This window comes from Entelurus aequoreus, linkage group LG05, assembly GCF_033978785.1.
Source record: "Entelurus aequoreus isolate RoL-2023_Sb linkage group LG05, RoL_Eaeq_v1.1, whole genome shotgun sequence".
NCBI lineage: Eukaryota > Metazoa > Chordata > Actinopteri > Syngnathiformes > Syngnathidae > Entelurus > Entelurus aequoreus.
This window is the reverse complement of record NC_084735.1, coordinates 26,502,469-26,515,430: the sequence shown is the minus strand read 5'-3', so window position 1 is coordinate 26,515,430 and position 12,962 is coordinate 26,502,469. Positions and strand designations below refer to the sequence as shown.

General features: G+C 39.3%; 1 protein-coding gene across 2 annotated transcripts in view; it reads left to right on the top strand.

Annotated features, from left to right (window-relative positions):
• The first annotated feature begins 652 nt into the window (after window positions 1-652).
• The window catches only part of snx27a (sorting nexin 27a), a 23,946-nt gene continuing 11,636 nt past the window's right edge, over window positions 653-12,962 (top strand). Inside the window, exons 1-5 of one of the 2 annotated variants that reach the window (XM_062047545.1) lie at window positions 653-1,135; window positions 6,464-6,689; window positions 9,843-10,035; window positions 10,177-10,241; window positions 10,491-10,595. In XM_062047545.1, coding sequence (XP_061903529.1) covers window positions 822-1,135; window positions 6,464-6,689; window positions 9,843-10,035; window positions 10,177-10,241; window positions 10,491-10,595 — 903 coding nt within the window. In that variant the 5' untranslated portion in view covers window positions 653-821. The remainder of the gene's footprint in view (window positions 1,136-6,463; window positions 6,690-9,842; window positions 10,036-10,176; window positions 10,242-10,490; window positions 10,596-12,962) is intronic. The other variant, XM_062047546.1, reaches the window with a different exon arrangement.

The following is a 12,962-nucleotide window of genomic DNA, read 5'->3' as shown; positions in this document are numbered from 1 at the left end:
TTTTTTTATTGGCCCGCGACACCTTCTACAGACAATACAAACAGGTGTTTGATTAGGAAACAGACAGACAATTAAAATACTAAGGAACTATTGAACTAGCCAAATTTCCAATTTCCGTTGAAATTCTATATGGTGTTTGATGAACATATGTACAGATTTCCTGCAAGATATGGTAAGATTTTTAGTGTGCTAAAGCACTAGTGCAGTGATTCTCAGACTGTGGTACAAAGTGGCCCCTGCAGCCTTTAACTTTTCTGTATGCGGCCCTCGCTGGAAAAAAGTTTGGACACCTTCAACATAATGCATTATTTTAGATTATTATTAACTACCATTCACAAAAAAATCATGACAACCAACTATTACTACTACTATTGTTTGCGTAAGAAGATGATTTAATGAAACGACAGTTACTATGATTTATTATTTTGTTATTTTTGTATTACAGTGACGCCTAGTGGCTAAACGACGCATAAGCGATGACGTCAGTTTTAAGTGGGAACATTTGTTTTGTTAAATAAAAAAGTAAAAATGTTTGTTTTCTGGACACTCAATGGCAATAACACGAATGCTTTATTGTCCTCGGTGTGCTTCTTCCATAGTTGGCGAAATAGTTCAACCGCGGTGGCTCTTGTGACGCCCCAAGGAGATCACGTTTTCCCGGCCGCGTCTCCTGACGCTCCTGATGGGCGGGGCATCGTCAGCGGCGTCGCGGTGTGGAGGTCCTGTAGTAACATCGTAGCCACGGACACGGAGTGTTGCTTCCAATTAGCCCCGAGACAGCAGCACCGACCGGAGGGCAGCAGCAGGGGCTTGTGGATAAGATGGCGGATGTAGAGAGCGATGAAACGCGGTCGGCTCTCCCTTCGGCATCCCATAACGGCCCCGTGGTCGCCGTGTCTCCGGGCACCGAGGGCCTCAGCAGCCCGACGACAGTGACGTCCGGTCCGCGGATGGTGCGGATAGTCAAGTCCGAGTCCGGCTACGGTTTCAATGTCCGCGGCCAGGTTAGCGAAGGAGGGCAGCTGCGGAGCATCAACGGAGAGCTGTACGCTCCTCTCCAGCATGTCAGCGCCGTCCTGCCCGGTGGCGCTGCGGACCGAGCGGGCATAGCGAAGGGTGACCGGATCCTGGAGGTGTAAGTCGGCTATTTGCTCACCTAACACCCGCTAGTTAGCTAGCACTGCTAGCATAAACTGTTGCTTCAATTCCAAGCATGTGTTTATTAGACAATTGTCAATGGCGTTATAACATATATTCACTTATCCAAACCAACTGATATAAAGTGATATAAATAAACATTGTGGGCACATTTGAGCGTTTAGCAGCTTATATAAGTTGACTACAGGCTATGCATGTTGATTAGCTGAAGCCGCTTGGCTAGCCAGGTAGCTAACGTCACGTCGCGCCAACCCCATTGTTTATTCCGCCTCAATTAATGCGAGGACGAGATTTAAACGTGTTTGTATTTTTTCGTAATGTAATATTTAAGACAATGGACTGCAGTGTTGTCTTGTAAATTCGGCCGTCGTGGTCGTGTGAGAGCGAGCAGTTGTGTTCTGTCAATTACCGCCTGACAGATTAGCTAAACATTGATGTTCTCTGACCCTTTGGGGCCTTACTCCCCAATTCTTATCTTGAACTTGAATGTTGAATTATAAACATATTGTTTTCATTAGCTACACCTGCTCGTTTGACATTTACTACCAGTGCTATGTAAAGATTGCACTGCACTGTTGTGGAATGTTGTCTGTCATTCATAATCCTTATGTAAACAAGAACAGGTTCTTTTTATTTATTATTTTTTATTCTAAATCGTAAGTAATCGTTAGAAAAAGTCAGCTAACAATTGAGTCAGGGGAGTCGCTCTAGTCCGCCTATACAACACTAATAAACATCTCAACACCTCCATACATGTTTTACATAAACACTAAGTTTATACGTACTGTAGTAACAGGCACATTTAAAATAGCATGTAATGTCCTTATGTAAACAAGAACATGTTTTTTATTATTATTTTGCATTCTAAATCGTAAATAATCTTTACAAAAAGTCAGCTAACAATTGAGTCATGGGAGTCTCTCTATTCCGCCTATACAACACTAATAAACATCTCAACACCTCCATACATGTTTTACATAAACACTGTAAGTTTATACGTACTGTAGTAACAGGCACATTCAGAATAGCATGTAATGTCCTTATGTAAACAAGAACACGTTTTTGTATTATTATTTTGCATTCTAAATCGTAAATAATCATTAGAAAAAGTCAGCTAACAGTTGAGTCAGGGAAGTCGCTCTATTCCGCCTATACAACACTAATAAACATCTCAACACCTCCATGCATGTTTTACATAAACACTGTAAGTTTATACGTACTTTAGTAACAGGCACATTCAGAATAGAATGTAATGTCCTTATGTAAACAAGAACACGTTTTTGTATTATTATTTCGCATTCTAAATCGTAAATAATCGTTAGAAAAAGTCAGCTAACAATTGAGTCAGCAGAGTCGCTCTATTCCGCCTATACAACACTCTAATAAACATCTCGACACCTCCATACATGTTTTACATACACACTGTATGTTTATACGTACTGTAGTAACAGGCACATTCAGAATAGCATGTAATGTCAAGAACACGTTTTTGTATTATTATTTTGCATTGTAAATCGTAAATAATCGTTAGAAAAAGTCAGCTAACAATTGAGTGTCAAGGGAGTCGCTCTATTAAAAAACATTTAGACACCTCCATCAATGTTTTACATACACACTGTTAGTTTATACGTACTGTAGTAACAGACACATTCAGAATAGCATGTAATGTCCTTATGTAAACAAGAACACGTTTTTGTATTATTATTTTGTATTGTAAATCGTAAATAATCATTAGAAAAAGTCAGCTAACAATTGAGTCAGGGGAGTCGCTCTATTCCGCCTATACAACACTCTAAAAAACATCTCAACACCTCCTTACATGTTTTATTTACATACACACTGTAAGTTTATACGTACTGTAGTAACAGGCACATTCAGGATAACATGTAATGTCCTTATGTAAACAAGAACACATTTTTGTATTATTGTTTTGTATTCTAAATCGTAAATAATCGTTAGAAAAAGTCAGCTAAAAATTGAGTCGTGGGAGTCGCTGTATTCCGCCTATACAACACTCTAAAAAACATCTCAACATCTCCTTACATGTTTTACATACACACTGTAAGTTTATACGTACTGTAGTAACAGGCACATTCAGAATAGCATGTAATGTCCTTATGTAAACAAGAACACGTTTTTGTATTATTATTTTGTATTCTAAATCGTAAATAATCGTTAGAAAAAGTCAGCTAACAATTGAGTCGGGAGAGTCGCTCTATTCCGCCTATACAACACTCTAATAAAAACCTCAACACCTCCTTACATTTTTTACATACACACTGTAAGTTTATACGTACTGTAGTAACAGGCACATTCAGAATAGCATGTAATGTCCTTATGTAAACAAGAACACGTTTTTGTATTATTATTTTGTATTGTAAATCGTAAATAATCATTAGAAAAAGTCAGCTAACAATTGAGTCAGGGGAGTCGCTCTATTTTGCCTATACAACACTCTAATAAACATCTCGACACCTCCATCAACGTTTTACATACACACTGTAAGTTTGTACGTACTGTAATAACAGGCACATTCAGGATAACATGTAATGTCCTCATGTAAACAACAACACATTTTTGTATTATTATTTTGTATTCTAAATCTTAATTAATAGATAGAAAAAGTCAGCTAACAATTGAGTCAGGGGAGTCGCTCTATTCCGCCTATACAACACTCTAATAAACATCTCGACACCTCCATCAACGTTTTACATACACACTGTATGTTTATACGTACTGTAATAACAGGCACATTCAGGATAACATGTAATGTCCTCATGTAAACAACAACACATTTTTGTATTATTATTTTGTATTCTAAATCTTAATTAATAGATAGAAAAAGTCAGCTAACAATTGAGTCAGGGGAGTCGCTCTATTCCGCCTATACAACACTCTAATAAACATCTGGACACCTCCATCAATGGTTTACATACACACTGTAAGTTTATACGTACTGTAGTAACAGACACATTCAGAATAACATGTAATGTAATATTCACATATTTTGTTCATTTTAAGCATACGGCGGCACATTAATTTGATAAACTTATCACGTTTGCTTTTTCCTTCAACAACACTGACTACTACTCATGCAGACTTCATGAGAGACAACAAACATCGTAAAACAATCACTTACTGTACAATCTTTGCTCTCACTGGGATGCCGTCTGATGGGATGTTTACTCGCTTATATGAAGAAATAATCATAATCCTCGCCAAAAAATGGGTGGGTACGAGTGTCTTTTTGTGTCTTTATCGCCATCTCCAGGGCCAAGTTGAATGTAAAAGTTGACCAACATTGGTTTATGGCTATAACATTCTTATATCCAAGTGAGAGGCATGATTTATGAACTAGAATTAACATTTACCAACTCAAGAGGCAAGAGTGCCGCTCCCCAGCTCATGATGTCAATATAGCAACATAAGACCTGTCTGTGATCAATGCCCCGCTAAAAAGAGGTCCTTAACGTTAGCGCTTGTATTAACAGTATTGCTAATGCTTGGTTGATATTTAGGTCACGAAATGTAAATAGAGTATTGTTGGTGTTTTTTGGATGGTTATTTAGAGGGCTTTGTGGGCGGACTAGAGGAGTACCCATTGACTCCATTGTTAGCTGATTTTTGCTATTGTATATTCACAATTTAGAATGCATTAAAAAAAAGAAAAATATACAGGTTCTTGTCTTACATATTGTGAAAGAAAAGAAATCCTAAAAAAAGTGCAGTTCCCTTTTAGTTCCCTTTCGTTTTCTGTTTTGCACCAAGTTGTGTACACAGAATCATGTACATTTCCATATAACATGTACATATAAACTGGATTGTGCAAGGTGTGCATAGTGTTGTAGCCAGTCAGTGCATACTATAATCTGGCTTTTCTGAATGAATCAGGGTTTCCGGGGGGTCATTAGAAAGCATTAAAAGTAATTAAATGGATTTTTTGTAGAAAATTAAGGCATTAAATGGCTTTAAAAGCATTAAATATGTGTAAAGATGTTATACAATTGCAATTGGCAACAAAAAAAGACTACAAAATAAAACATCCAACCCAGTTTTTTCCAATTGGTACAAAAAAAAACTGCACTTCAAGATGTTCAATATTTATTCAAGTGCAATGTTTGCTAAGAGACATTGAGAGTCCATTTTATTTTTATGTTTACCTGTTTAGGACAATTAGTTATTGACCTTCCAATTACAACGGCTTGGTGCGGTTGGGAGAGTGGCCGTGCCAGCAACCTGAGGGTTCCTGGTTCGATCCCCAGCTTCTACCACCCTAGTCACGTTCGTTGTGTCCTTGAGCAAGACACTTCACCCTTGTTCCTGATGGGTTGTGGTTAGCGCCTTGCATGGCAGGTCCCACCATGCGTGTGTGAATGTGGAAATACTGTCAAAGCGCTTTAAGTACAGACAATTATATGCATTTGACTATATATAATAATGATCTGCAGTAGGATATGAGCATTAAATTGTTTTTAAGTTGCATTAAAAAGTATTAAATTAGAATTTTTGACACCTACAGAAACCCTGTGAATGTGTGTCTTGGTTTACAGCCAACTTGTAAACTTGGAATTACTGAAAAGGCAAAAATTATTAGAAAGAGGGGAACTGAAAACAAGACTCTTGTTTCTTTGCAAAGCCATCAAAATACTTGTTTTTTTAAAGTGTATTATTGGTCATAGGACGAGGCCCACTTGGTGTCATGTGACTGACATCCAGCGTTGGAATTCTTCACAAATGAATCAGCTTTTCGTGAAATGTGTTGCAAGTCAGTCAGCATTTTTCTTGGTGTATGTAATATCTTCTTTTACTTGCCTGTAGATGTGTTCAACAGTTATTGTTTGGGCATTTAAAAGTGATCACAGTTTATTGACTCATATGTTGGAAAGTTCAAGGTCCGGATACATTTATGTAGCTGGATTAAGTCCGTCTGTGTGATTGTCTTTTAAAAGGCAGGAACTGATAACGGCTAAACATCACTATTCAGCAAGCCAGGCAGTTTTCTGTCTTAGGACAAAATGATTGGATGAAAGCAGTGTGAGGATCAGCATCTATATTCCTTGTTCTGAATTTGTCAACCGTTGATAATTGAAATGGGTTGGCTTGTCCACTCTGCTCGGCCGTCCCGCTGTTCCTCATAGGAAGATTACTAGAGACACCCGATGCCGCTGCCATCTGGCCTCGGCAAAGCTAACAAAGCAGGTGTATAACACCCGTGAAAAGGAAACAAAGCGAGGCGTACAAGACAGCATACAGGATTCGTACTGTATTTGTAGCATTAACACGACAACGTTTGTCCATCATCCAGTAACGGGGTCAGCGTGGAGGGCGCCACCCACAAACAAGTGGTGGATCTGATCCGCGCCGGTGAGAAGGAGCTGGTCCTGGCGGTGCTCTCGGTGCCGCCGCAGGAGGTAGACTGTCTAGAGGGAGGCGAGGACGTCCAGCCCAACTACGACTACAGCGACAAGCAGGCCGTGCCCATCTCCATCCCCACGTACAAACATGTAGAGCAGCACTCGGAGAGGTTTGTGGTGAGTGCCGGTTTTAGTACAGCTTCAACTAAAGTGAAATTTAATGTCTCTGACTTCTGTATTATATAAAGCCACAATTCGATTAGAAAAAAAATGTTGATGTATATTTTGTTGCTTTGGTTAATCATCTAATGAGTGTCACTAAAGAAGAAATACTCTGGAGCTTAATATGCAAAAAATAGATTACCCGATTAATTGATCAAACTAATCAATAGATTACGCAATTACTAAAATAATCGATAGCTATAGCAGGGTTTTCTCCAGATCGCCCACATACCTGTGGTGGGGGGTACAATATGATGTCATCATATAATTTGCATAATCGATTATGCTTTTTTTTTTTTTAATGCAAAATTTTTTTTTACATATTCATTTAAAACAAATATGTGTTATCCTAATTTAGTATTAACATCTATTTTTTTCTTATCTTTTATCATTTTGCTCTATTTTTCAATTGTTGCCGCTTTACTTTGTTGAGAATTTTTCAAGTTTTTAGAAACTTCTCCAGTCCTTTTAGTGACTTTTTCTTTATTAAAAATGACTATCAACAAATCTAGCATATTTTTCTGGTATTTTTGGAGACTGTACTCGTGTCGCTCTATGTCCGTGACGAACAGCGAGAGCTGCAGCGAGCCTCTCTGGCGTCACACTTGCTTCGTGCTGCTACTCCAACTGCACATTCTCTCCTTGAAAGCCGCCTCTGTCCTCTTAATATTTACACATTTCACATTTGGTAGATCGCTGTCCGCGGGTATATCTCAGATATATTAAAATAAGACCGCCATCGCAGACGTGCTGCCTCTGCTCCAGACAATCCCGTGCGTATTGCTTATGTCATCACAACATCCGGTTTTAGCAGTGCGGTTTCGGTGATCAAAGTCTTTTTTTGGCAGCCGAATATTCGATGCATCACTAATCAATAGTGCACAAATTATAGGCTGTATAAATCCATTCATACAATACATTACTTCTATTAGTTTTCACGTAAAAAAAAACCCCTCATTTAGGTGGGGCGGCTTTTATTTTGCTGTGGTGGGCCGCCACAACCAATTACATTTAGGGCAGGGGTCGGCAACCTGCGGCTCCGGAGCCGCATGCGGCTCTTTGACCACTCTGATGCGGCTCAGCTGCATACTTGCCGACCCTCCCGATTTTCCCAGCATACTTGCCAACCCTCCCGATTTTCCCAGGAGACTTACGGATCTCAGTGCCTCTCCTAGAAATCTCCCAAGGCACATATTTTCCGACAACTAAATTAAGGGCGTGCTCTAATGGCACTGCATTTATTGACCTCTATAGCCTGTACAAACAGCGTGCCAGCCCTGCCACATGTTGTATGTAGCTTTTACTTGCACACTTAGGAGACCGCAAGGCATACTTGGTCAACAGCCACACAGCTTACACTGACGGTGGCCGTATAAAACAACTTTAACACTGTTACGTTACAAATATGCGCCACACTGTGAACCCACACCAAAAAAGAATGACAAACACATTTCTGGAGAACCTCCGCACCGTAACACAACATAAACACAACACATCAAATACCCTGAATCCCATGCAGCCCTAACTCTTCTAGTCTACATTATACACCCTCCGCCCCCTACCACCAAACCCCCCCACACATCAACCCCCCCCCCAACTTTCGTGCGTCGGTTGAGGTGGGCGGGGTTTGGTGGTAGGGGGGGTGTATAATGTAGACCGGAAGAGTTAGTTAGGGCTGCATGGGATTCTGGGTATTTGTTTTGTTGTCTTTATGTTGTGTTACAGTGCGGATGTTCTCCAGAAATGTGTTTGTCATTCTTTTTTGGTGTGGGTTCACAGTGTGGCGCATATTTGTAACGTAATAGTGTTAAAGTTGTTTTATACGGCCACCGTCAGTGTAAGCTGTGTGGCTGTTGAGCAAGTATGCCTTGCTGTCACTTACGTGTGCAAGTAGAAGCTGCATTCAACATGTGGCCGAGCAGGTACGCTGTTTGAGCAGGCTGTAGAAGGCGCTAAAAGCAGTGCCATCACGACCCAAAATTCGGGAGTCTCCCAGAAAAATTGGGAGGGTTGGCAAGTATGACATTATCATGCCCCATTCACTTAAAACTCGCGGGCCGCACTAACATTAATTTTTTTTATTTAAGGTGCGGGCCGGGGCGTGTGTCTGAGACCCCTGGTTAAAACATAGCACAAAGCAAAAAAAGCTATGTATGCAGTTTTATTTCATTTTTAAATTTTCAAAAGAGTTTTGTGGCTCCCATTGTTTTCTTTAATTTGTGAAACTTGTCAAAATGGCTCTTTGAGTGGTAAAGGTTGCCGACCCCTGATTTAGGGGAAACCCTGTGTAGCCCTATTATTAAGCAAAATGAACCTTTTCTAATGCATTTTAAGGAAAACATCAGTAGAAGAGGACGCAAAATAGAATGCTAGCAGCTTACATTTTTTTCTCTCGTTTTTAAACGACAGCGTCTGCTATTCTTCCTCAGTTTTTCCGCACATTCTGGCTCAGTCTTACTCCCCTTCTGGGTACCTCCTATTTTCAGGATTACATTTGGCCTGAGTCTTTCAAATGTTTTCCATCCAAACTTACCGAAACCTTTCTTCTTCAAAGTTAAAATGATTTTACACTCCTCTCTTTTGGCCACTCTTTTGGTCTGTGCCATTTTGTGCAAGTGAATTTGATGGGAGAGGTCCATACTTTCCTGGTTTTTCTATTATTTGGAAAAGTATGCAGGCTGACCCCTTCTTTAGTTGTATTGCTACAACCTGCAACGATGCATCTGGCAGACATATTTGATAATTACTTCAAATTCAGCGTGAAAATGTCGTAATTTAGGATGAATATGCAACAAAAACACACAGTAAGCAGTATGAAATTGCCTCCAATCTTCTGTAGGTGACTTCAGCAAGCTGATGCAAGCCTGCCTGCATTTTGGAACTAAAAGTGGGCTTTCCAAAATGGGCTGAAACTCGTTAGAAAACAGGCCAAAAATCACTACTGTGTCTATTTTGGGGAGAATTTTAACCGTTTATCATTATTAGATCCAGAACTATGAAATAAGTGTTAATAAAAGGGGCCTTTAATTGTGCATTTATGTTCTTGTGTTTTGGATTGCACCGTAGTCGACCGTGACCATTCATTTCAGCATGTGTCTTTGCTCGCAGGTATACAACGTGTACATGTCAGGCAGACAGCTGTGCTCCAAACGCTACCGGGAGTTTGCCATCCTCCACCAGAACCTGAAGAGGGAGTTTTCCAACTTCAACTTCCCCAAGCTCCCAGGGAAGTGGCCTTTCTCCCTGTCCGAGCAGCAGCTGGACGCTCGGCGCAGAGGGCTGGAGGAATACATTGAGCGAGGTAAACGCAGCGCTCCAAGAAACAGTAGCGTTAGCTTTGCACCGTAAATCTCTACAAGGAGGACACAAGCGCACGGTGACCTTTTAGCTAGCCTTTGTTGATTGGATTAACGTTGACCTCCTCCCTTTGTGTGCATTGTAGTGTGTTCTGTCCGGGTGATCGGGGAAAGTGACATCATGCAGGAGTTTCTCTCGGAATCAGATGAGGTACGCATTTAAACTCATACAAACCCACGCCTGAGAGATACTCTGGAATTAGTATTAATTGCTCCACCATACAAGTGTTTAAAGAGATCACAGCACTATTAAAGAGCCTCTAATGCAAGGATTAACACTTCTCACCAGCCTTATTATCGCTTGTTTGTTTTGATCATTCAGCATGTCTCCTTAATACACTCTTAAGATGATTTCCGGTATTCAAGCCACACTCTCACAATGTAACGACTTACTGTGCAGAACTACAACGGTGTGACGGATGTGGAGCTACGGATCGCGCTGTCAGACAAAACCACTATCTCTGTCAGAGTGCGAAAGAACAGCACCACGGACCAAGTTTATCAGGTCAGGCTGGTACTCGCTTCCTGTGCATGCGTCATATAACACATACTGTATATATTGTACACTATCTCACAAATGTGTCTACATTGTAAAGTAAATCTGAACAGCCGATATGGGCATCTACGTCTACTATATGATTTGCCTGAGAAGCTGGGCAGGACATTATAAAAAAAAAAATTAAAAAAAACAAAAAACAAATGTGCCTACACAAGTCACGTTTCTGCCAAAATTTACAATTCTCAAGTTCAGTTCAGTTCACCTAAAGAATTGGAATTACCTGAAGTTGAAATACATTCCTTGCAATTAAAATAAATTCCTTTTAGCCAAGTAACAGGGAAGAATTGCCTAAATGTTGAATACTTGAATTAAGTATGGCATTCTGGGAAATGACATATTTTTCCACCATTTGTTATATTTGGAAAGCTATAACTATAATGTTTTTGTAAGAAGATGCTTCTATTCAAAAATGTCAAAACATTTGCTGTAATTAAAATGTGTACATGAGGTTCGTTGTAAGAGTATTTCTGTAAAAATGTAAAACGGTCATGAATGGGGTATAAATGTAACGATTAGCGGTATTAATGATAAACCCCTGTAAAATTCCTAAAAGGTTAGTATTACTGTTTCGTAAAACCGTGATTGATTACGGCACTGTGAAACTGCTCAATTCCTGGAGAAGCACTTGGGGATCAGCGCACAAGCAAGGGATCAGCACACACATTCAACAATACAATGATAATAATGATACATAACCAAATGACATGACATTTTCATTTTTTTAGAGTATACTGTAAAACATGGTTCAGGAATCTGGACACCAAAATCTTTTTAAGTTTAAAAAAATTGAATAGAATTGTAATTGTACTTCCTTCTGTTTGCATTTACAGTATATTATACTTCCTCAATTAAAATTCCTGCAATTTCATTTGAGTTTGGGAGACATTCTTAACTCAGTACGGAATTTTGCACAAGCCTGATTTCAGCAAACATTTTGTCATATCTTCTCAAAAGACAAACAATACTATTAAAGAAACTTGGATATGCTCTAAAGTAACGGTTCTTAACTTTTTGACCTCGGGGTCCAACTTTTTTACTACAGAGTAGCCCAGGGCCCACTCAAATATTAACAATGAATTAATCTTACTCTTTAATGGTATTCAATAATCATATCTAATTTACTTACAATTTAACAGGATAAACATTGTTAAATTATATGAAATGTATTAATCACAAAAGATTATTATCAAGGCTTAGGTCAGGCTGATTACAAAATAAATGTCAAATCAAATATACTGCAAAAGAAGGGACTCATAAAAACTGATGAAAAATGTTTTTGCATTGTATATATATATATATATATATATATATATATATATATATATATATATATATATATATATATATATATATATATATATTGTATATATATATACATTTTTTACATACAATTAAAGGGGGCAACTTAAATTAAAGGGCAACTTTACGCAAAAATATAAGAAGAACACCATTGGCTCGCTTGTGTTACCATTAGCGGCTAAACAGAACACATTTGTGTTAAAACTGTCTATATGTTTCACAATTACTAAGTTTGTGAAGTAAAAAATGTTGCCGGCCTGAATAAAATGATTGGTGTTTTTGGCTGTCACTCACCCTGTCTCGTCTTACGTACGTAGTATTTTATACGATATACTGTACTATACGCCTTCCACCCGAATGCAGCTGAGATAGGCTCCAGCAACCCCCGCGACCCCGAAAGGGACAAGCAGTAGAAAATGGATGGATGGATACTATATAAAATACATTGGAAAGTTAGCGCTCTCTAGACATTTTGTAAATATTGCAAACAGCCCCTTTAATTACACAGCGCTAAAATACATTCTAAACTAAAAATAAATAATAATATTAATAATAATAATAGATTACATTTATTTAGTGCTTTTCTATCAACTAGATACTCAAAGCGCTCACAGAGAAGTGAGAACCCATCGACTCCACATTCACACTTGGGTGGTGGTAAGCTACATTTGTAGCCACAGCTGCCCTGGGGTAGACTGACGGAAGCGCAGCTGCCAATTTGCGCCTACGGCCCCTCCGACCACCACTATTCATTCACTAGTGTGAGCTGCACTGGGGGCAAGGGTGAAGTGTCCAGCCCAAGGACACAACGGCAGTAATTTGGATGGCAAGAGACGGGGAGCGAAACTGGAACCCTCTTCTGGCACAGCCGCTCTACCCACCATGCCACGCCGTCCCCACTAAATATATTTCTTAACTAAACTGTCAATAAAATTTAAGTGCAAACGAAAATACTGATTCACCACTTTAGTCATAATTTTTGCACTAAAGAAAATTCTCTGATTTTAACTCCAG